At 42.0% G+C, this 21,435-nt stretch overlaps 1 protein-coding gene across 1 annotated transcript in view; it reads right to left on the bottom strand.

Moving 5' to 3' along the window:
* Positions 1 to 12,444: 12,444 nt before the first annotated feature.
* The window catches only part of LOC126149825 (carcinine transporter-like), a 213,865-nt gene continuing 204,874 nt past the window's right edge, over positions 12,445 to 21,435 (bottom strand). Inside the window, exon 9 of the mRNA XM_049915836.1 lies at positions 12,445 to 12,671. Within this exon, the coding sequence (XP_049771793.1) occupies positions 12,474 to 12,671 (198 nt within the window). The 3' untranslated portion in view covers positions 12,445 to 12,473. The remainder of the gene's footprint in view (positions 12,672 to 21,435) is intronic.

Here is a 21,435-nt window from a genome sequence, read left to right as displayed (position 1 = left end):
GACTTGGTGACTTGTAGGTGAAGGATTTGTGTATGAAAGGAGATTAATAGGGTTTGATTTTCAGAGTTGCCATCTTATAAGACATTTGGAAAGTGTAACTTGCCGCCACATACTACTAGGTACGATTGAGGGCACCAGGATGTGAAACCCCAGAAGATGTATATGGAAACAGCTTATAAACTCAAGCAGCTTGATATTTAATAGAGAATCAATGCGACTACCTCCAAGCTAAAATAACATGACGGTAGGTGAGGACCCCTGGGGACATGTGGTGAGTAAGTGTGTAATCATTATGAGTATCTTATGATAGCAGTAAGTTGGGTACTCATGGCCCTGGACAATGGATTTCTTTTGACAGTATCTTTTTTTATGTACTTATAGGACGAAGTGTTTATGTGTTTGCTAATAGGATAGGATGATTTTTATTTTCATTTTTATGCCCACTGACCTTTTGCATTAGTCTGATGAATAGATGTTGAAACATTTGCCATTCCAGATGTGACTTGAGTGAACCTTCTGTGTCTCATTAATCATAACTTTTATTATACAATGTCCATAGAAAAGAAGTCTCGGAAATTTTTCACAGATCAGCAAACATGTTCTGCAAACCTTGGAGGAGCAGTCAATGAACAACGATATGGGTATTGGTGTTGGAAGGAATATTTTGTTTATATGTGGGAATTGTAGTCGGGCTATATGGTGATGGTGACTAGTACGAGATGTGTAGATTGTGTGTGAGAGCGTAGTTAGGAGCAGGTAGAGTTTTGTGTCTGTAGCTAGCAGCGGCGCCAAATCCTATCCAAATCCTGACCAAACCTTGTACAAGATCTACCCTGAATGATTGACAGCAGATGTAATGCTGGAACTATATTTTATAAAAAGGATTTTTTGTTTGTTTGAATATTGGTTATTTAATTTTCTTCATTGTTTTTTTTATTAGTAATGTTAAGAAGGCCCTTTTTGTCAAGTTAATTTTGGGCACTATTCCATGTATTGATCAGGAGTGAGAAACTCCGAAGATTTTGTGGTAATCTGTACACATGATATTTTGTAACGATCCCTGTGAGCGCAGTTCTTAAGTGGGTGCAAGGCCGCCTAGGGAGCCTCCGCATCAGAAAGCACAGGGCTTGGTCCACCGGCAGGCGTTGCCGAACCCTGGTATCAACGGCGAAGCAGTGATGCGGCGAGCGGTCACAGCTGTTTCCCCGTCAGAGGGGAGGGGACGCTGGTCTTCCCCCAGGCGCAGGCTCACACCGGAGCCCGCAGGCGTGTCACCACGGCAGCGCCAGCTGATGGCCGGCGTTCCACCCCATGCGCTAGTCATCTGACAAGCGAAAGGGAAAGTATGACGCGCGCCACGCGAGGCCGCCGATCCCTGAGCGCCGCTAGTCCAGACGGCTGCTGCGGTGAGGTAACGCCCACTGCCCGGAGGGACGCGGGTCCCACCAATGACGCATCAGCTGAGACGGTGCAAAGAGGTGATAAGCGGGTCTCAAGCCCGACACCCGCACGAGTTTACGTCGACCTCGATGCGACGCAGAAGAGCGCGTGTCTCCCCATTGACACGACAGGAGACGGGGGCGTGTGTCGGTAAAACACATTCCTCCACAACACACGGACGACGACCGCCAAGCCGCCTTCTCGATGATGAGGCAGGGCCCACAAGTGGCGATGTCCTGCAAATCTGCAACGCCGAACCATCCCACAGTATGGACGCAGAGGGTGGAAACGGGCACGAGGCAACGTCGCGGGGTGTGTGTGATGATGATGTTTGGTTTGTGGGGCGCTCAACTGCGTGGTTATCAGCGCCCGTACAATTACCCAATCTTTGCTCAGTCCAATTTCGCCATTTTCCGGGATGATCATGAAATGATGAGGACAACACAAACACCCAGTCATCTCGAGGCAGGTGAAAATCCCTGACCCCGCCGGGAATTGAACCCGGGACCCCGTGCTCGGGAAGCGAGAACGCTACCGCGAGACCACGAGCGGCGGACAACGTCGCGGGGTGCTGTCTAGGATGAACGACCTGGGTTACAACGGACGTTACAATCAACGCCGCTGCGAACTCCCCAGTTCAGTGTTGTGGTCCCCTAGTAGCTTATCCTCCAAGTCGCCTTTAGAAGAGACGCCCACCCCAGCACCTAAAGAGAATACCCAGTGAAACAACCATGTGGCGAAACTGAAAAATGACAGCGTGTCAACGAGTTGATTTCTGGATATGTTTTTGTACTTATGTCTTATTTTCCATAGGTGATTATTTACCAGCTGTCATACCACTGGGTTCATTAATGATTTTGTATCACTGTATTTGTTGTGAATATTGTATTTTGCACTTTCACTTGCATGTTTTTATATATGTCAGCACCAGATGATACTGCTTTGGTTCGTGATAATGATTTTGCATCATTGTATTTGTTTATATATTTATATATATTATGTACATGTTCACCTATGCCTCTATGTTAACTTTTGATAGTTGGTTAAAGCAATTTTAAAATAATATCTCATGGTTGTGGTCGTAATAGGTCAGATGACATGATGTTAGCGTAGTATATCACGCTTAATTTAATTTGTTCTGTCTGCTTTGCGGACCGCATGAGGTCACAATTATTGACTAAGGTCAGATAAAGCTCACTTGGATATAAGAGATTAATCAACTCCTTTGTGCTGCTGTTTACTGTTGCATTTGTTACTCGTTAGGGTATGTTTGTTTCGAAGACTGTTGGCGAATCTCCTAGCATGGCGAGAAAATTCGCGGCACAGTCTTCTCCGGGACGTTTGGGGTGATGAAAGGGTCCTGTAGCCACCTTTCATTGCCAACTCTCGTAGTGGTCAAGTCGGCAAAGAGGTTTCCGCTACTTGGGAGAAATCCACCTGCGTTAGGTTGGTGGCGGAAATGGCATCCTGGGGTTTTCCGGTCCACGCGGAGCGTGGAAGAGGCTGGAGAAGCGGGGGGCAGTCTGCCGCCGGTACGGGAAGCGTACACAGCTGTGCTCCAGTTGAAGAAGGGTGAGTTGGACTGACCGCGTGGCGCGTTGTCACATAGAGAGGGGAGCTTTTAGCTTTTGGTCACGAATTTCGTCTTATACAGATTTACTTGCTGGGTTGCAGCAGGGAATGCAAGGCTTTTGTAGACTTTCAGTTTGATTCCCAATGCAGTCTTGACTTTGATCCGTGAGAGGAACGCAGCACAAGGGAGTTGCATATGTTGAAGTGCCCTCGGTTCAGTGTGAATGTTTATGTGCCTACAACTGTGTGTGTATGCTTCTAATCTTTTCCAGATCTTGGTAATTTTTGTGTATTTGTGAATTTTCTTTGTCTCATGTGATTAAAATTTGGCCACGGTCCATAGAAATTGTCTCCGCGGACCGAGTGGATACGCGAGTCTGTTATGAAACGTGTAGTATTTCACAAGCAATTGTACACAGTTAGCATGCAACAGCAGGCTATAGATGCACTACATCAATGTTTTAAGGAATAAATAATTTTGCCTTCAATCTTATCTTGTGTACCGATGTTACGTCGCCGTTACCTTCGCCATTTACCTCGTAGTTTTCCTTGTTGGCCCACCTATAGCGTTTCCATGTGCACAGGTGTAGTGATTAGTGTCCCTTTTTTTATCTGAAACAAATGCTCTGGAATAGATCGTGTTTTCACGAATCTTGCTGCAGGCTGCACTTACGCATGGTGTTTATGCCCTTTTTACTTTACTCAATATTTGATTCACGGGAAGAATGCCTGGATCATATTAATAACTACATCCCATTCTTTATCAATGACTTTACAATGAATGTTCTTTTGTGAGTTATTCTTATTAATAAATTAAGTAATTTTCCGACTCAGTGCTACTTCTTCTTTGTCGTGTGGCTAGAGTTGGTGGCGACCCTATCTTTTATATTGATTTCAGTGTCAAGTAGCATTTTCTTATTCAAAGTGCGCGTGGCTCTTTTAGCTATCAGGATACATTCAAAGGGCGCTTCATGCTTCTTGCACATAGCGTCCTTATATTCACGCTACTTATATTCACGCCACTTACAGTTGCTACTCGCAGTATCTGCAAAACTACGTTTACTGCTAATGTCGCTGTTGACTGGTCGTCTACTGTTTCAGTCGTGGATTATAACGCCCATTGTTCGTTCGAATCTAGGCCGGCTGGTTTTATTATACTTTGTTTCCTCGTGCGTCAAAATATCTCTCCTACAGTAGTCATAACTCACATTTTTGACGTAATACACAACTTAAAACGATTCTAATGTCAAAAAGCTAATATCACAGCATAGTCTGTAAAATGACCATGTGCTCTAGTGGTTAGCGTTTCTTATGCTAAATGAACCGGTCCTGGATCGATTGCTGGTGATCATCTCAAATATTTGCCTAGTGCAAAGGTCAGGATGGGGATGTACTGAGACCAGTGACGCCACCTGAAAAACTGCTTGAATATAAACGTAGCGAAATTGACGCGTACATCGCCGGAGTTCAAATGTTCTAAAGTGTGTGAATTCCTAAGGGACCAAACTGCTGAGGTCATCGTTCCCTAGACTTACACACTACTTAAACTAGCTTAAACTAACTTACTCTAAGAACAACACACACGCCCATGTCCGAGGAAGGACTCGAACATCGCCGGAGTAATGTTACGTCGAAATGTGACACACGACGTATACTTTATCAGCAGCAAAAGCATCAGCTGTTATTTTTTCGGGTTATTGTGCGAGATGCTTAAAGTATTAAGAGTACATTCTTCATAAGACTCCAGACCAGTTCTATAGGATTTAACTGTAGGTGGTATGGCGGCAGCAGGAAGAGAATAATTTTCTTGCAAAATTTTGTTGCTGGACTATAGAGGAGGAGGTTCGTACTCTTTAACGTTCGCAATACCAACATATTTTCAGTGACCTGTGTTACTAAGGTGTGTGTGTGTGTGTGTGTGTGTGTGTGTGTATGGGGCGGGGGGTTACTTTAAGTCCACCTTAAAAAATTAAAAAATAACAAAAAATTTTAATTGTTGTTGGATTATATTAACAATGTACTTTTTAAAGAGATACTGAAATGTAAGTAGGACCCAGAACATGAAAATATGTTGTAGCGCACCCTTAGAAATACCAATGTGATTTCGGTAGCACGTACTACCAAGTGGGTGGGGGGAGTTGCTTCGTCACCACACTGAAAAATTTTTAAAAACTACAAATTTCGTTAATTATTGTTGACTTTTACTCACAACATACTTCTCAAACAGATACTGATGTGTAGGTGAGGTCCTGGACCTGAAAATAGTGAATATGACATTCATTGCGAAAAGTCACGTCTACTGCTGAGACTAACGTTTACGGGTTAAGTTTAACTGCAAATTTAAAACATCTGTCATCTCTGGTAGAAGACTTGATTAAAAACAATCAGAAGGTGGAGATAAAGCTGCCCCCCCCTCCCAGCTCCGCCCCACCCCTTGGTATCGCGAGGAGTAATGCCGGTAGTGAGACTTCCCTTGTTTATGTAGTTTAAATTTTTTAAATTAATTCTAAATGATATCCCGAACTTCTTCTGTTTAGTCATAGGGTATAAGTGACCTTGACAACAACGAAACATCACTTGGCGCTGTTGTTTTGATAATACCTTTGGCACTCTGCAACATTTAGTCACAATCTAGTGTGTATGGATCCAAGGTGAGGCTAACTCAACCAGTTTTTCAGTTTTTCTCAGTTTCTTTGCTAACCCAGAAGTCCAGTTTAGTGTGACATAAGCTACGAAGTTGTTGCAAATATAGCCTTAAGGTTATTGCAAATTTTGGTGGTAAAAATATCAGTAAATTTGCCTACTATGCCTATTTTCATTCACTGCTTTTATGTGGCATCATATTTTGGGGTACTTCATCTCTAAGAGAAAAAGTATTCATTGCACAAAAGCGTGCAATCGGAATAATAATCTGAACGTGACTGCATCGAGCCATGAGACTGAGTTCCGACTGGTTAAAGGTGGTTTCGGTATTTGTTTGGTTTCGCGTATAACAGGTTTCTTCTTTTTTTACGAGTAACTTCACGAAGAAAAATGTCATATCTAGGGTAGCCATATTTCAACATGAAAAAACCGGGAGGTATTACAAACAGTCGTTCCGTGAACCACAACGGCTTACTTTTCCACAAAAGTACATTTCTCGCTTCCTCGAACATTCTCTCTTGGAATTGAAGTTATCACAGTATTGAGAACAATAGCTATAACCGATGCTCAACAAAGTTTTTACTCATAGTGCACAAAGTCTGTTTGTTTCATCAATCCAACGTATATGTAATAAGGAAAATACACTTTCCACAGCTGTACTGCGAGCAGGGATTGCAAAACAGTATTGCACAATTTTCATAAGTTCTGAATATTTATCTCCAGAACGATTCTCCATAAAATCACACCGTATATCAGATACAGTTTTTTCCAAAAATGTTGGTCTGATTTCCTATTTGAGCTGTTCGTTTGGAAACATTTTTAAACGTCTTGCTTCATCAGTCTTTAGGCGTATTCGATACTTTCCCTACAATGCCAACACCTAATATCAATGACGACGCCACGACCACTGCCGACTCGATGCCCGGTACGCTGCCATGACAGCCGACGATCGCCTGCAGTATTGCCAACTTTTATCACTTCCAGTCCATGCTCAGTTTAGATTTCAGTCTGCCGGACGACACTTGACAACAACTTGACACTGAAGTCCAAAAAACAGGATTTTTTTTACTGTTTTGTAAATTTGCAATCGGGGGTTGAAATAAAGCGTTAAACACCCGGTGGAATCCGGATATACCGGGCGATTTGGTAACCCTAGTCATATCAATTTACCATGGCAGCATTACTAAAATGTCTGTTTTCAAATTAAACTTCTTTACTAGCGTGTAATGTTTATTCATATATGTTCCATTGCCTTTTTTGATGTGATGGGTTATTATAGAAAAAGGGGAGGGTATCTGTGCCAGTTTAACAACATCGCTGGCAGTTAGAAACTTGTAACAACGCATGACGTAAGAATCGGTACAACATTGTTCGAATTATAGTGTACCTGTTGCCGTGTGGCGTGGCGCATGAGACGGCACACGTCAGCGTGCAGTGTGAAAGACTTAACCCCCACGTGGTCTATACGGTAGTTTCTCGCCATCGTCTCCTGACATCGGTTGTATTGCAGAATGTCATCGTCCCCACTTCGGAAGTATTTTACGAAATGTGGTAGCAATGAAGTACAATATTACATTTTCTTTAAAAGATTAAAAACAGGAGAAGGGACGAGAAACTTGCGACGTCATATGAGGAGAAAACATCCACTATGTCACTCGGAAGAGAGGGTAAATTTGATTGTAAACCTAGAATTTTATGAATATGCTATGAACTGGCGATAATAACTGATAATTAATTTTTTGGTTGCCACAGGATGAAAAATTGATGCCATTCAACGTGATGTTGCAGTTAAGTCATAAACTCGTGGCCTTTCGCTCTCGCCGTAGCCCTGTGCATCTCCCTCATCTCCGCCATCTTTACTGGAGACACTGGAATCCTTATGTTTCCATAAGATGAGGTTCAACAGCCGTAAATTATTTTGTAGAGAGCATTTTAAGCATCAGCTGTTTTTGTCCCATTACTCATCTGTCGGTTTGGGTTATTAACCATCATCAGGGAAGTAGGGTACAGCAGCTTCAAGCATCCCATATTCCTCTCAAGCTGAACAATATCGAAATAACCCATTGAAATTGTGCAAACAATTTGTCTCCCCCCACCCCCCTCCCCATGAACCATGGACCTTGCCGTTGGTGGTGAGGCTTGCGTGCCTCAGCGATACAGATAGCCATACCGTGGGTGCAACCACAACGGAGGGGTATCTCTAGAGGCCAGACAAACGTGTGGTTCCTGAAGAGGGGCAGCAGCCTTTTCAGTAGTTGCGGGGGCAACAGTCTGGATGATTGACTGATCTGGACTTGTAACACTAACCAAAACGGCCTAGCTGTGCTGGTACAGAGAACGGCTGAAACCAAGGGGAAACTACAGCCGTAATTTTTCCCGAGGGCATGCAGCTCTACTGTATGGTTAAATGATGATGGCGTCCTCTTGGGTAAAATATTTCGGAGGTAAAATAGTACCCCATTCGGATCTCCGGGCGGGGACTACTCAAGAGGATGTCGTTATTAGGAGAAAGAAAACTGGCGTTCTACGGATCATAGCGTGGAATGTCAGATCCTTTAATCGGGCAGGTAAGATGGAAAATTTAAAAAAGGAAATGGATAGGTTAAAGTTAGATATAGTGGGAATTAGTGAAGTTCGGTGGCAGGAGGAACAAGACTTCTGGTCAGGTGACTACAGGGTTATAAACACAAAATCAAATAGGGGTAATGCAGGATTAGGTTTAATAATGAATAGGAAAATAGGAATGCGGGTAAGCTACTACAAACAGCATAGTGAATGAATTATTGTGGCCAAGATAGATACGAAGCCCACGCCTACCACAGCAGTACAAGTTTATATGCCAACTAGCTCTGCAGATGACGAAGAAATTGTATGATGAAATAAAAGAAATTATTCAGATAGTGAAGGAAGACGAAAATTTAATAGTGATGGGTGACTGGAATTCGTCAGTAGGAAAAGGGAGAGAAGGAAACGTAGTAGATGAATATGGATTGGGGGTAAGAATTGAAAGAAGAAGGGACCTGGTAGTTGCACAGTGCATAACTTAATCATAGCTAACACTTGATTCAAGAATCATAAAAGAAGGTTGTATACATGGAAGAAGCCTGGAGATACTGACAGGTTTCAGATAGAGTATATAATGGTAAGACAGAGATTTAGGAACCAGGTTTTAAATTGTAAGACATTTCCAGGGGCAGATGTGGACTCTGACCACAATCTATTGGTTATGAACTGTAGATTAAAACTGAAGAAACTGCAAAGAAGTGGGAATTTAAGGAAATGGGACCTGGATAAACTGACAGAACCAGAGGTTGTACGGAGTTTCAGGGAGAGCATAAGGTAACAAGTGACAGCAATGGGGGAAAGAAATACAGCAGAAGAAGAATGGGTAGCTTTGACGGGGAAGTAGTGAAGGCAGCAGAGGATCAAGCAGGTAAAAAGACGAGGGCTAGTAGAAATCCTTGGATAACAGAAGAAATATTGAATTTAATTGATGAAAGGAGAAAATATAAAAACGCAGTAAATGAAGCAGGCAAAAGGGAATACAAACGTCTCAAAAATGAGATCGACAGGAAGTGCAAAATGGCTAAGCAGGGATGGCCAGAGGACAAATGTAAGGATGTAGAGGCTTATCTCACTAGGGGTAAGATAGATACTGCGTACAGGAAAATTAAAGAGACCTTTGGAGAAAAGAGAGCCATTTGTATGAATATCAAGAGCTCAGATGGAAACCCAGTTCTAAGCAAAGAAGGGAAAGCAGAGAGGTGGAAGGAGTATATAGAGGGTCTATACAAGGGCGATGTACTTGAGGACAATATTATGGAAATGGAAGAGGGTGTAGATGAAGATGAAATGGGAGATAAGATACTGCGTGAAGAGTTTGATAGAGCACTGAAAGTCCTGAGTCGAAACAAGGCCCCGGGAGTAGACAACATTCCACTGGAACTACTGACGGCCTTGGGAGAGCCAGTCCTGACAAAACTCTACTATCTGGTGAGAAAAATGTATGAGACAGGCGAAATACCCTCAGACTTCAAGAAGAATATAATAATTCCAATCCCAAAGAATGCAGGTTTTGACAGATGTGAAAATTACCGAACTATCAGTTTAATAAGTCACGGCTGCAAAACACTAACGCGAATTCTTTACAAACGAATGGAAAAACTAGTAGAAGCCGACCTCGGGGAAGATCAGTTTGGATTCCGTAGAAAGATCGGAACACGTGAGGCAATACTGACCCTACGACTTATATTAGAAGCTAGATCAAGGAAAGGCAAACCTACGTTTCTAGCATTTGTAGACTTAGACAGTGTTTGACAGCGTTGACAGGAAGAGCCTCTTTCAAATTCTGAAGGTGGCAGGGGTAAAATACAGGGAGCGAAAAGCCATTTACAATTTGTACAGAAACCAGATGGCAGTTACAAGAGTTGAGGGACATCAAAGGGAAGCAGTGGTTGGGAAGGGAGTGAGACAGTGTTGTAGCCTCTCCCCGATGTTATTCAATCTCTATATTGAGCAAGCAGTGAAGGAAAGAAAAGAAAAATTGGGAGTAGGTATTAAATTCCATGGAGAAGAAATAAAAACCGGAGGTTCGCTGATGACATTGTAATTCTGTCAGAGACAGCAAAGGACTTGGAAGAGCAGTTGAACGGAATGGACAGTGTCTTGAAAGGAGGATATAAGATGAACATCAACAAAAGCAAATCGAGGATAATGGAATGTAGTCGAATTAGGTCGGGTGATACTGAGGGAATTAGATTAGGAAATGAGACACTTGAAGTAGTAAAGGAGTTTTGCTATTTGGGGAGCAAAATAACTGATGATGGTCAAAGTAGAGGGGATATGAAATGTAGGCTGGCAATGGCAAGGAAAGCGTTTCTGAAGAAGAGAAATTTGTTAACATCGAGTATAGATTTATGTGTCAGGAAGTCGTTTCTGAAAGTATTTATATGGAGTGTAGCCTTGAATGGAACTGAAACATGGAGATAAATAATTTGGACATGAAGAGAATAGAAGCTTTCGAAATGTGGTGCTACAGAAGAATGCTGAAGATTAGATGGGTAGATCACATAACTAATGAGGAAGTATTGAACGGGATTGGGGAGAAGAGAAGTTTGTGTCTCAACTTGACTAAAAGTAGGGATCGGTTGGTAGGACATGTTCTGAGGCATCAAGGGTTCACCAATTTAGTATTGGAGGGCAGCGTGGAGGGTAAAAATCGTAGAGGGAGACCAAGAGATGAGTACACTAAGCGGATTCAGAAGGATGTAGGTTGCAGTAGGTACTGGGAGATGAAGCAGTTTGCACAGGATAGAGTAGCATGGAGAGCTGCATCAAACCAGTCTCAGGACTAAAGACCACAACAACAACAACAACAACAATTTTTCTTAGAACACTGACAGTCATATCTTATGTCAGATAGCTGTCTGTGTGACATAATATGAGTGTCAGTATTCTGAGACAAATTGTTTGTGCAAACAGCTGTCTTTTTGACATAAGATATGACTGTCAATGTTCTAAGAGAAATTGTTTGCACAATTTCACTGGATAATTTCGGTACTGTCCAGCTTCAAAGGAATTTGGGATGCTTTTAACTAATCTGTTGTACCATACATTCTTGAAGATTGTCAATAACCGAAAAATAGACAACTAATGGAACAAATAAACAGCAGATTGTTAAAATGCATATTATAAAACACTGATATCGAATTCTGCCACAGCTGCAACCTCATTTCGGTCGAGATCTCCCACTGCTTTCGTACATTGGAATTTTTCAGTGTCTGTTCGAAGACTAGGTTTATTGCTGGAAATAACGGCAACATAAAAACCTAATTCTTGAGGATATTTTTGTTCTGTCGTTGCAACTACAAAAATGCTGTATCGAGGTAAAGCATCATTAGTGGTCTGTATTTAAGTTATTTACATTTTGATTAGATTTTAGATCGTAAAACAGTTCGTTAAGAATAAGTTGATTTTCGGTTGGTTTCTCGCTTACATCGGGAAATGCCGTCTGCTAGCACATCGTTTTGTATCTACGTTAGACACTGATAATTTTGGTCTAATTGTTAGTTTTTCTGCAGCACTATGCATTTCTTACGTTTTTCACAACACACTTGTATGCACACCACTGTATTCTGTTTGTTTTTGTACATCTAAGTATATGTTTTGGTTTGTAGTTTGTAGTGTTGCCAACTTAGCCTTTCCACAACTTTGTTTTTGACCTACAACTTTTTTAAAATTATATTATTGTATATATGTAATTATATTTAATTATGTTTCTGTCTGTTTATGTACTGTGTAAGAGTAGGCAAGGATGAGCTAGCAGATGGCATTTCCCGATGTAAGCGAGAAGTCAACTGAAATTCACCGTAAGTACAAATTAACTTATTCTTAACGAACTGTTTTTCGATCTAAAAGCAAGTGAAAGTGTAAATAACTTAATTACAGACCACTGATGATGATTTACGTCAGCAAAGCGAAACGCGTCTGGTGAAAAAAAATCACGCGTTTTTGTAGTTGCAACGACAGAACAAAAATACCCTCAGGAATTATAAAGCAACTACGGACACCATGGCCACACAAATGAAGAATTTGAAAACTTATAGTAGGTAATTTTGGAAGCCGGTTATTCTGAACAGTTTTTTTAAGTCAGGTTGAAGTGGAGACGAAAAAAAAATTAACGGTATCACCGGAAACTCCAACTTTAAAGCGAGCAGTGCGCTTTCTCAGTGATGTGTCTCAAGTGTGAGGACGGGACAGGTTGTGGTAATGAGGAGAGCAGACGGCGGGTGGTTTTAGCAGTTTTATTGGAAACAGAGTTAGACGGGCCCCTTGGCGGGCGGCTTGTGCGGGCGGAAGCTCCAGTACTTCTCGTCGCTGCCGAACACCTGGGCGTCGCGCAGCGTCTCGGGCAGCTGGCAGTGCAGCGTCTCGGGCAGGAAGGACGCCAGCAGGCCCCCCACCACCAGCGTCGCCCCCAGCACCGCGTACGGCAGCCGCGGATCGTACGCCGAGCCCTGCAAGCGACAACAATCGACTCACTCAAATCAACCGACTCAGTCGCATCTTGCAGCACAATTGACTCATTCGGTCGTAGTTTTACTACAGTCTAACACATACAGTCGAGACACTCCCCGCAGCGTGAGTTGTTAACGTCCGATAGTCGGAACGACACTAGCACCCCTAGCGGCTAGAAAGCAGCCGTGAGATTAATGTTTGTTTTTAATTATTTTTTCACTTAATTAACATAATGCTTACTACATTTTTGCATTCCAAGCATCAGTAAAATATCAAAGGGAGGTGAATTACCTACAGCAATAATAAAAGTATAAAAACAGATGTGTGTGTCTGTTTGAACACACTAATCTCCAGAACTACCAAACGAATTTTCACCAAGTGTTCACAGGTAACTTTGGCATAGTCTGAGGCAACGTATAGGCTTTATTTCATCAAAATTGGTTCACAGGCAAATTTTTTTTATCTACAATCGTCTGTTCAGCTTAGTAATTCAGTTGTTTAGTCATAATGACGTAGTACACCACAAAACGAATATATGGCGCTGTTACTTTCATAGTCACCAAAGAATGAATAGCTCTTTTTTAACTTACTGACACATGTCAGTGACATATTTAAGTGCCGCAATCTTATCTTCACAAATTTTCAGCGAATTTACTTAGCTAGGATATATGGATTTATTGAATTTGCTTTCTATATTAATAACTTACCGACATTGCTTTGCTTCTTTTAACACGTTTTTTTAATGTTCGACTTGTTTCTCCGCAAAGTGTTTAGACCTCAGTTACAGATATACATTCGGAAGTTTACATCAGTGACTAAAGTGCCACAATCTTATCTTTACAACTAAAACTATATTAAACTGCGTCCGAACAGGCCTTCGAAGGCCCAACGGTACCGACCGGCCGCCGTGTCGCTTTGAGTCCACAGGCGTCACTGGATGCGGATATGGAGGGGCATGTGGTCACCACACCGCTCTCCCGGACCTACGTCAGTTTACGAGACCGGAGCCGCTACTTCTCGATCAAGTAGCTCCTCAGTTTGCTTCACAGGAGCTGAGTGCACCCCGCTTGCCAACAGCGCTCGGCAGACCGGATGGTCACCCATCTGAGTGCTAGCCCAGCCCGACAGCGCTTAAAAAATGGTTCAAATGGCTCTGAGCACTATGGGACTTAACATCTATGGTCATCAGTCCCCTAGAACGTAGAACTACTTAAACCTAACTAACCTAAGGACAGCACACAACACCCAGCCATCACGAGGCAGAGAAAATCCCTTACCCCGCCGGGAATCGAACCCGGGAACCCGGGCGTGGGAAGCGGGAACGCTACCACACGACCACGAGATGCGGGCTGACAGCGCTTCACTTCGGTGATCTGATGGGAGCCGGTGTTACCACTGTGGCAAGGCCGTTGGCTATCTTTACAACTACAAACTAAAATTGAATTTAACTTGCTAGGGTATATGGATTTACTGACTGCGCTTTGTGTGGAAAGAACTTAACGAAATTTCTTTCGGTCTTGCGATAGATTTTATGTGTATTTGGTCTCTTGGCTAGGAGAAATGAATTTGAGTTTCCTTTTTAATTTGTGTGTCTAACTTATTACATTTCGATTTATGAATAAAATGCCTGTAAAATGGAAGGGGCTTTCTAAGTACCCTACAATGGCTAAAAGACTAGGACAATACAGTCTCAAAAATTCAATGAAGATCACGAGGGAAGATTAGTTGTGACTCAACCTCATCTGTCTCTTACTCACTCCTTGGAAACTCCGTCCGAAAGCGAGGCATAATGTAGCTCTGGTCGAGAGCGTCTTGCATTATCTCTCTCCCTCAGAACCCTTTACTCACAGAAGCTTAAACTTACTTCTCTCCAAGGTAACATAAAAAAAATGTTCAAATGTGTTCAATGTTATGGGACTTAACTGCTAAGGTCATCAGTCCCTAAGCTTACACACTACTTAACCTAAAGTATCCTAAGGACAAACACACACACCCATGCCCGAGGGAGGACTCGAACCTCCGCCGAGACCAGCCGCACAGTCCATGACTGCAGCGACTTAAGACCGCTCCGCTAATTCCGCGCGGCTAACATCACGGAAGCAGAAATTCTGATGGGAAGTGGCATAGGGTGCGAGTTTTTATACCCTGAACCCTGTTTATTCCTAACAATTTATCTTTTTACTTTAAACACGCACAATTCTCACTGAGTTTGTTACGCCATGATCGTAAATAAAGTACAAGGCCAGACACTGTGTCTTGTAGGCGTGAACCTTAGTTGATTTTCAAATAGCCAGCTCTACTTGGCTGTCTTTCGTGTGAGCAAAGCAAACAAGCTCTTCAGTGATGCTCTCAATCATACTACTTCGAACGGTGTATACAAAGCAGCTTTATAAGTCAAAAATAAATCCCATATTTACAGCTAAGGGAGACAACCCCAACACCAACAACCCCAACAGAAAATCCTTCCTTGCGTTAGGCCTAGCAAGCCAGTAGGAAAGTGTTCATATATTGCTTTCAAAACACAGACGAGCCTCGGAACGAACCACTCAGGATTTGACCCCACTGCTTCTTCAAGTACTGGTGCAAATGACGGGAGACCTGATGTTACTCATCAGTACAAGAAGAAGAAACCAACTGGACTAAAAAAATAACCTAAATATTGGCACCCTTAATATATTAACCCTCAATGGAAAAATGGAAGAAATGACAGATGTACTGACAGAGAGGAAGTTAGATATATTGGGATTAAGCGAAACAAAGTGGAAGGGAAAAGGTGAGAAGAATTTGAGAGGAGGAGGAAAACTGTACTGGAGTGGGAATAACAGGTCTGGAAGAAATGGTGTGGCAGTGATGGTGAATAAGAATGTACAAAGCTGTATTGAAAATGTGAGATATATATCAGACAGGATCATAATCTTAAACCTGAGATTCCAAAAAGAAACACTAAAAGTAATCCAGATTTATGCACCTCAAGTGGGATGTAGCGAAGAAGAGAAGATGGACTTTGAAAATTTGTTAGAAAACCATATAGAGAGTGCTAATATAGTGATGGGAGATTTTAATGCACAGGTAGGCAAAGACAGAAAGGGATTTGAGCAAGTATTGGGATGTTTTGGATATGGAGGTAGAAATGAAGAAGGGGAAAGACTCCTGGATTTGTGCCAGAGAAATGGAATGAAAATAGCAAACAGCTGGTTTATGAAGAGAGAAAGTCATGTTATCACCAGATACAGTTGGGATGGAAGAACGAAGAGTGTAATTGATTATATTCTAGTAGATAGGGAATGGGGAGAGAAAGTAACAAATGTGAAGGTAATTCCAAGTGTGAGTGCTGATGGAGACCATAGGTTACTGGTGGGACAATGGAAAATGAATCAGTGTGTGAAAAATAGAAAACAGAAGAAAGTGACGAGGATACGGGATTGGAAATTGAAGGAGAGTGAATGTGCTGAGAAGTACAGAGAATTAATAACACAAAAATTTCCAAAAGAAGTCTTCTGCGATGTAGAAAAAGAATGGAGTTTATTCAAAGACACTTTAGTCGAAGCAGCACAAAAAGTATGTGGCAGAACATCTGGAAAGGAAAAAATAAGACAGACAAGTTGGTGGGATGATACCACAATCCAAGCAGTTAGAAGAAAAAATGAAGCATGGAGAAAATGGTGGAAAACTAAAAATGACGAAGACCATAAAAGATATATAGAGGAAAAGAAGAAGTGCAAAGAAATAGTGGAAACAGCAAAGAAAAAGGCATGGGAAGAGTTTACAAAAAAACTTGAAGAAGATGTGAAGAGCAATAAGAAAATGTTCTATAAAATGATGAAAAATAAAAGGAAGGCTTCTGAAGTACCAGTAAAGATGGAAACAGAGGACGGTACCATTATTGAAGATCCAGGGAATATAAAAGATCTCTGGAAAGAACATTTTAAGAAGCTGTTAAACGCTGAGGACCAGGTACATGAGGAAACAACAAATAATGGAGAAATTGAGAGAAGTTGGGAAGCAGAATTAGGACAAATTACACAGGAAGAAATGGAAAAAGCTGTGAAGAAGATGAATGGGGGGAAAGCCCCAGGACCTGATGAAGTATCAGTGGACATGATAAGAGCAGCAGGTCCAGTGGGAATGCAGTGGCTGTATAGAGTACTATCAAGCGTGTGGAGAAATAGTAAAATACCTGGCGACTGGAGAACAGGAGACATTGTTCCCATCTTCAAGAAAGGTAATAAAAGACTTTGTAAAAACTACAGAGGAATAACCCTCATGAGTCATACAGCCAAGATTTTTGAAAGAATTTTACTAAATCGAATAAGTGAAAAGATAGAAAAGGAGCTGAGTGAAGAACAGCATGGGTTTAGGAAAGGAAGGAGCACAGTCGACCTGATATTTTGTATCCGTCAACTGATGGAAAAAAGTTGGGAGTATAACAAAAGGGTGATAATGGTTTTTATAGACATAGAAAAGGCATATGACTCAGTTGTCAGGGAAAGACTCTGGGAAGAACTTAAGAAGATAGATATAGAAGATGGATACATTAATGTTATAAAGACAATGTACAGAGGCCACAATTGTAGAATTAGAACACCATTGGGGAACTCTGAATACTTCGAAATAAGACAAGGACTTAAGCAAGGAAGTATTCTATCTCCTGCGCTTTTTAATGTTGTGATGGAGGGAATGAATAGGGCAGTTAAAGATATAGTAAAAGAAAAAGACAAAAAGATGATTTTTGCAGATGATATGGTAATATGGGGTGATAAAGAGGTAGATGTACAGTTACAGCTTGATGCGTGGAAGGAAATAATGAAAAGGTATGGATTAAGAATAAATAAAGATAAGAGTGAAGTAATGGTATTTGGAAGAGAGAAAGGAATCAATGGAAATATTACCTTGAATGGAGAACCCCTCAAAGTGGTAGAAAGTTTCACTTATTTAGGGAGTGAAATATCTAGGGATGGCAGAATAACTAACGAAATTGATAGGAGGTTACAGAAGGGAGGCAATTTCTACCAAACAATAAAACATCTGATTTGGAATAATGAAGTTTCAGAAAGAGCAAAACTCCTGATGTATAAGAATTATTACTTCCCTATTGTCACCTATGGTGGAGAAACATGGACAATGAAAGAAAGGGACTGGAGCAGACTGCAAGCAGGGGAAATGAAATTTCTCAGAGCAGTTAAGGGAAAAACAAGAATGGACAGAGTAAGGAATGTAGACATTAGAAAGGACCCCAAACAAGAAAGTATGAGAGAAGAAATTGAAAGAAAGAGATTAAGATGGTATGGGCATGTTAAGAGGATGCATGGGCAGAGACTCCCCAAAATTATGGAAGAACTAAAGATGGATGGGAAACGACCTAGAGGGCGCCCAAGAACACGGTGGAAAATGGGAGTGAGAATATCTGTTGAAAGGAGAGGTGTGACCTGGCAGCAAGTGGAGGAAGAAAAGTGGTGGGAGGACCGAGCCAAATGGAGAGGACTCGTCAGCACCCAGACCCGGCAGTAGCTGGAGCGGGATTCGGATATAGATAGATATAGATAGATTTACAGCTACAAATAAATACCCAGGCAATGCTGAGTTTCTCAGCTAGTCATGAAATAAATGCAAAAACAGACGAATCTCATTAATTCAGTGGCATAAGCTACACGTTATTCACGAAGAACTGCTTTCGAATATGTGCATAATTGCAGCTAACTACGCTGAAAGCAATAGAACATGAACTCATTGATCATGCACGAGAAGCATGTATTTCTGTTTAGTAACAGTTTTGAGAAGTAACTAATAATTCACACATTTTCACACCTCACTCGACTTTCCAATGCTCGAATATTCTTGCAAAAGTAATTTCTTGTGCATCAACAAGGACGTTCTTGCCGCTTTGGCTCAGATGTAGCAACAAATGTGGAAATGATTTTTTCTCTGTTGGGAACAAGTTTTATTGCTTTCAACGCCTTACTGTCACGTGTGAGTGGTTTTCCCTTGAGCTACAGTTGAGAGGGCTTATTTGGTACGAATAACGTAGGTACTGCTTTCCATACAAGTTTCCTACGTTCCACGTTCACTGATTTGACTGAAGTGTAGTGAAGAAAACTTCCCGTTATTGAGCCAATATACGATGTCTTTCTGCAGAAATTATGTCTTCTGATGTTAATTAGCTATTTTCTATTCTTAAGACAAAACTACATTCTTCAGTAAACGTCTGTTGTCTGCAAGAGAGTCGTAAATGGCTCAAATGGGTCTGAGCACTATGGGACTTAACACCTGAGGTCATCAGTCCCGTAGAACTTAGAACTACTTAAACTTAACTAACCTAAGGACATCACACACATCCATGCCCAAGGCAGGATTCGAACCTGCGATCGTAGCGGTCGCGCGGTTCCAGACTGAAGAGCTTAGAACCGCTCGGCCACACCGGCCGGCAGAGTCGTAAATAAAATGTCCTGTGATGTATCATTTCATACCTCTCAGGTTCCTTAGGAAAAGAAGAACAAAGAACCCGAATGTGGTGTCTTCTTCTTGTTGCTGCAGATTATTGCGCTACAGACGCTCACATTTGCATTAACAATTGTACGAACTAATGTAAACAATTAAGATTCGCTTTCACTTTCACAAGACCTGCCGAACTCGAAAGAATACAACTCGTAGTTTTTTTTCCATAGTGGGAGCGGGGAATCAGGGCACAGATTTTCATTGTCATTTCATTATACAGCTGGAAATTATTATTTTATTTATGAAAATACATTGTACAGTCAGCAACAAATTTAACATACTCACAAACACCTTTCCCTTTCATCCAGATAAATACAGATTCATTTACAGAAATTTTTCTTTTATTACGTGTATACAGGGATAGGGTAGAGGTAGACATATATGCGGATTTTCCAAAATCTTTATTAGCTAATTCTGCAATGTGATAGGTGCGGTAGGCGATGATGTCTCTGTCGACGAAACTTTCCAGGCCGGGAACATTGGGAACTCCAGTACCACCACGTACAATTGCCACTGTAAGCCATCCGTTACCATGTGAAAAGGAATCGTGCAGATCAATGCTGAAGTTAAGTCTACAGCCACAGAAAACAGCAGGTCCGTCGAGAAGTGCAGTTGAAGCAGTGTTCTTCACAGCGTTCTTCTTCTTGTCAGCAGCAGACGTTGAGAATTCTATGTTCTCAATGGTTTTATAGACTGTTTGTCTACCATTGAGAACATAGAATTCTCAACGTCTGCTGCTGACAAGAAGAAGAACGCTGTGAAGAACACTGCTTCAACTGCACTTCTCGACGGACCTGCTGTTTTCTGTGGCTGTAGACTTAACTTCAGCATTGATCTGCACGATTCCTTTTCACATGGTAACGGATGGCTTACAGTGGCAATTGTACGTGGTGCTACTGGAGTTCCCAATGTTCCCGGCCTGGAAAGTTTCGTCGACAGAGACATCATCGCCTACCGCACCTATCACATTGCAGAATTAGCTAATAAAGATTTTGGAAAATCCGCATATATGTCTACCTCTGCCCTATCCCTGTATACACGTAATAAAAGAAAAATTTCTGTAAATGAATCTGTATTTATCTGGATGAAAGGGAAAGGTGTTTGTGAGTATGTTAAATTTGTTGCTGACTGTACAATGCAACTGCGAATACATTTCAGGTAAGTGAATTAGCGCAAGAGGAACCCTTACAGAGCAGGACGGAAACAAGACTAAAAAAACTTGACATGGAGATGCGAAGGAAACGACCAAGAGGAAGACCAAGGGCGATGGCTGAAAAGTGTGGAGGAGTGTGTTGCAAAAAGAGGCAAGAACTGTACCAGAGTGGACATAGAAAGACGGTAAAAAATAAATGTGTGACTAGGGCCTGCCGTCGGGTATACCGTTCGCCGGGTGCAAGTCTTTCGATTTGACACCATTTTGGCGACTGGAGCGTGGATGAGGATGAAATGATGATGATTAGGACAAGACAACACCCAGTCGCTGAACAGAGAAAATCTCTGACCCAGCCGGGAATCGAACCCGGGCCCTGAGGATTGACATTCTGTCGCGCTGACCATTTTCTTTCCTTTTTTTTCTTTTTTTTGTTGATCTCGTTTTGTTCTAGATAGTTCGTTGAATTTGTTCGTGGCGGACGTCCGATGACACGCGTTCAGGTTCTTCGTTGAACTCAGTTTTTTATTACAGGGGGTAGCTAACCCTCTGACCAAGCACGCTGAGCTACCGCGCCGGCAGCATTCAGCTACCGGGTGCGGACAGAAAGACGGTGGGAAAACAGGACTAGATGACGGAGCTAATGTTCCAAACAGACCCAGCCAGGGGCTAGAAAAAGGTTCAAGATTATGAAGACGATTATGATCGGCGATCAGATGGAGCTTAGGAGCCCAGCCCGTGAACTCTCTGTTCTGAGTCTGCAGGCAGTAACTGTGCTGTGTTTAGAGGTGAACAGAGTTTGTAACATTAGTCTGACGGTACAAAGAGCCGCCACAGAGGATTACATACTCCTATTGAACAATTTCAGCCATTTACACGGTGTCGCATTGCGGATCAGGGTAAGCTGGATGGACGTATCGACGGATTGTTTGCACATGTTGGGCACAGTGTGCCAGTGGTGTGTCGCCCTTTCAGCGGTGGGTCTGTGGAACATTTCCACACCCGAAGATTGAGATCGGCTTATGGCTGTCGAGAAGTCGACAAGGAGGTCGCATTATCGCGAGAGGACAAGCATTTACAACCAAATAATTTTCCTGAGTACTACTTATAATACAGAAGAA

The sequence above is a fragment of the Schistocerca cancellata genome, chromosome 2 (assembly GCF_023864275.1).
Source record: "Schistocerca cancellata isolate TAMUIC-IGC-003103 chromosome 2, iqSchCanc2.1, whole genome shotgun sequence".
Taxonomy (NCBI): Eukaryota; Metazoa; Arthropoda; class Insecta; order Orthoptera; family Acrididae; genus Schistocerca; species Schistocerca cancellata.
Note: the sequence above shows the minus strand (reverse complement) of the source record. Positions and strands in the feature narration are given on the sequence as shown.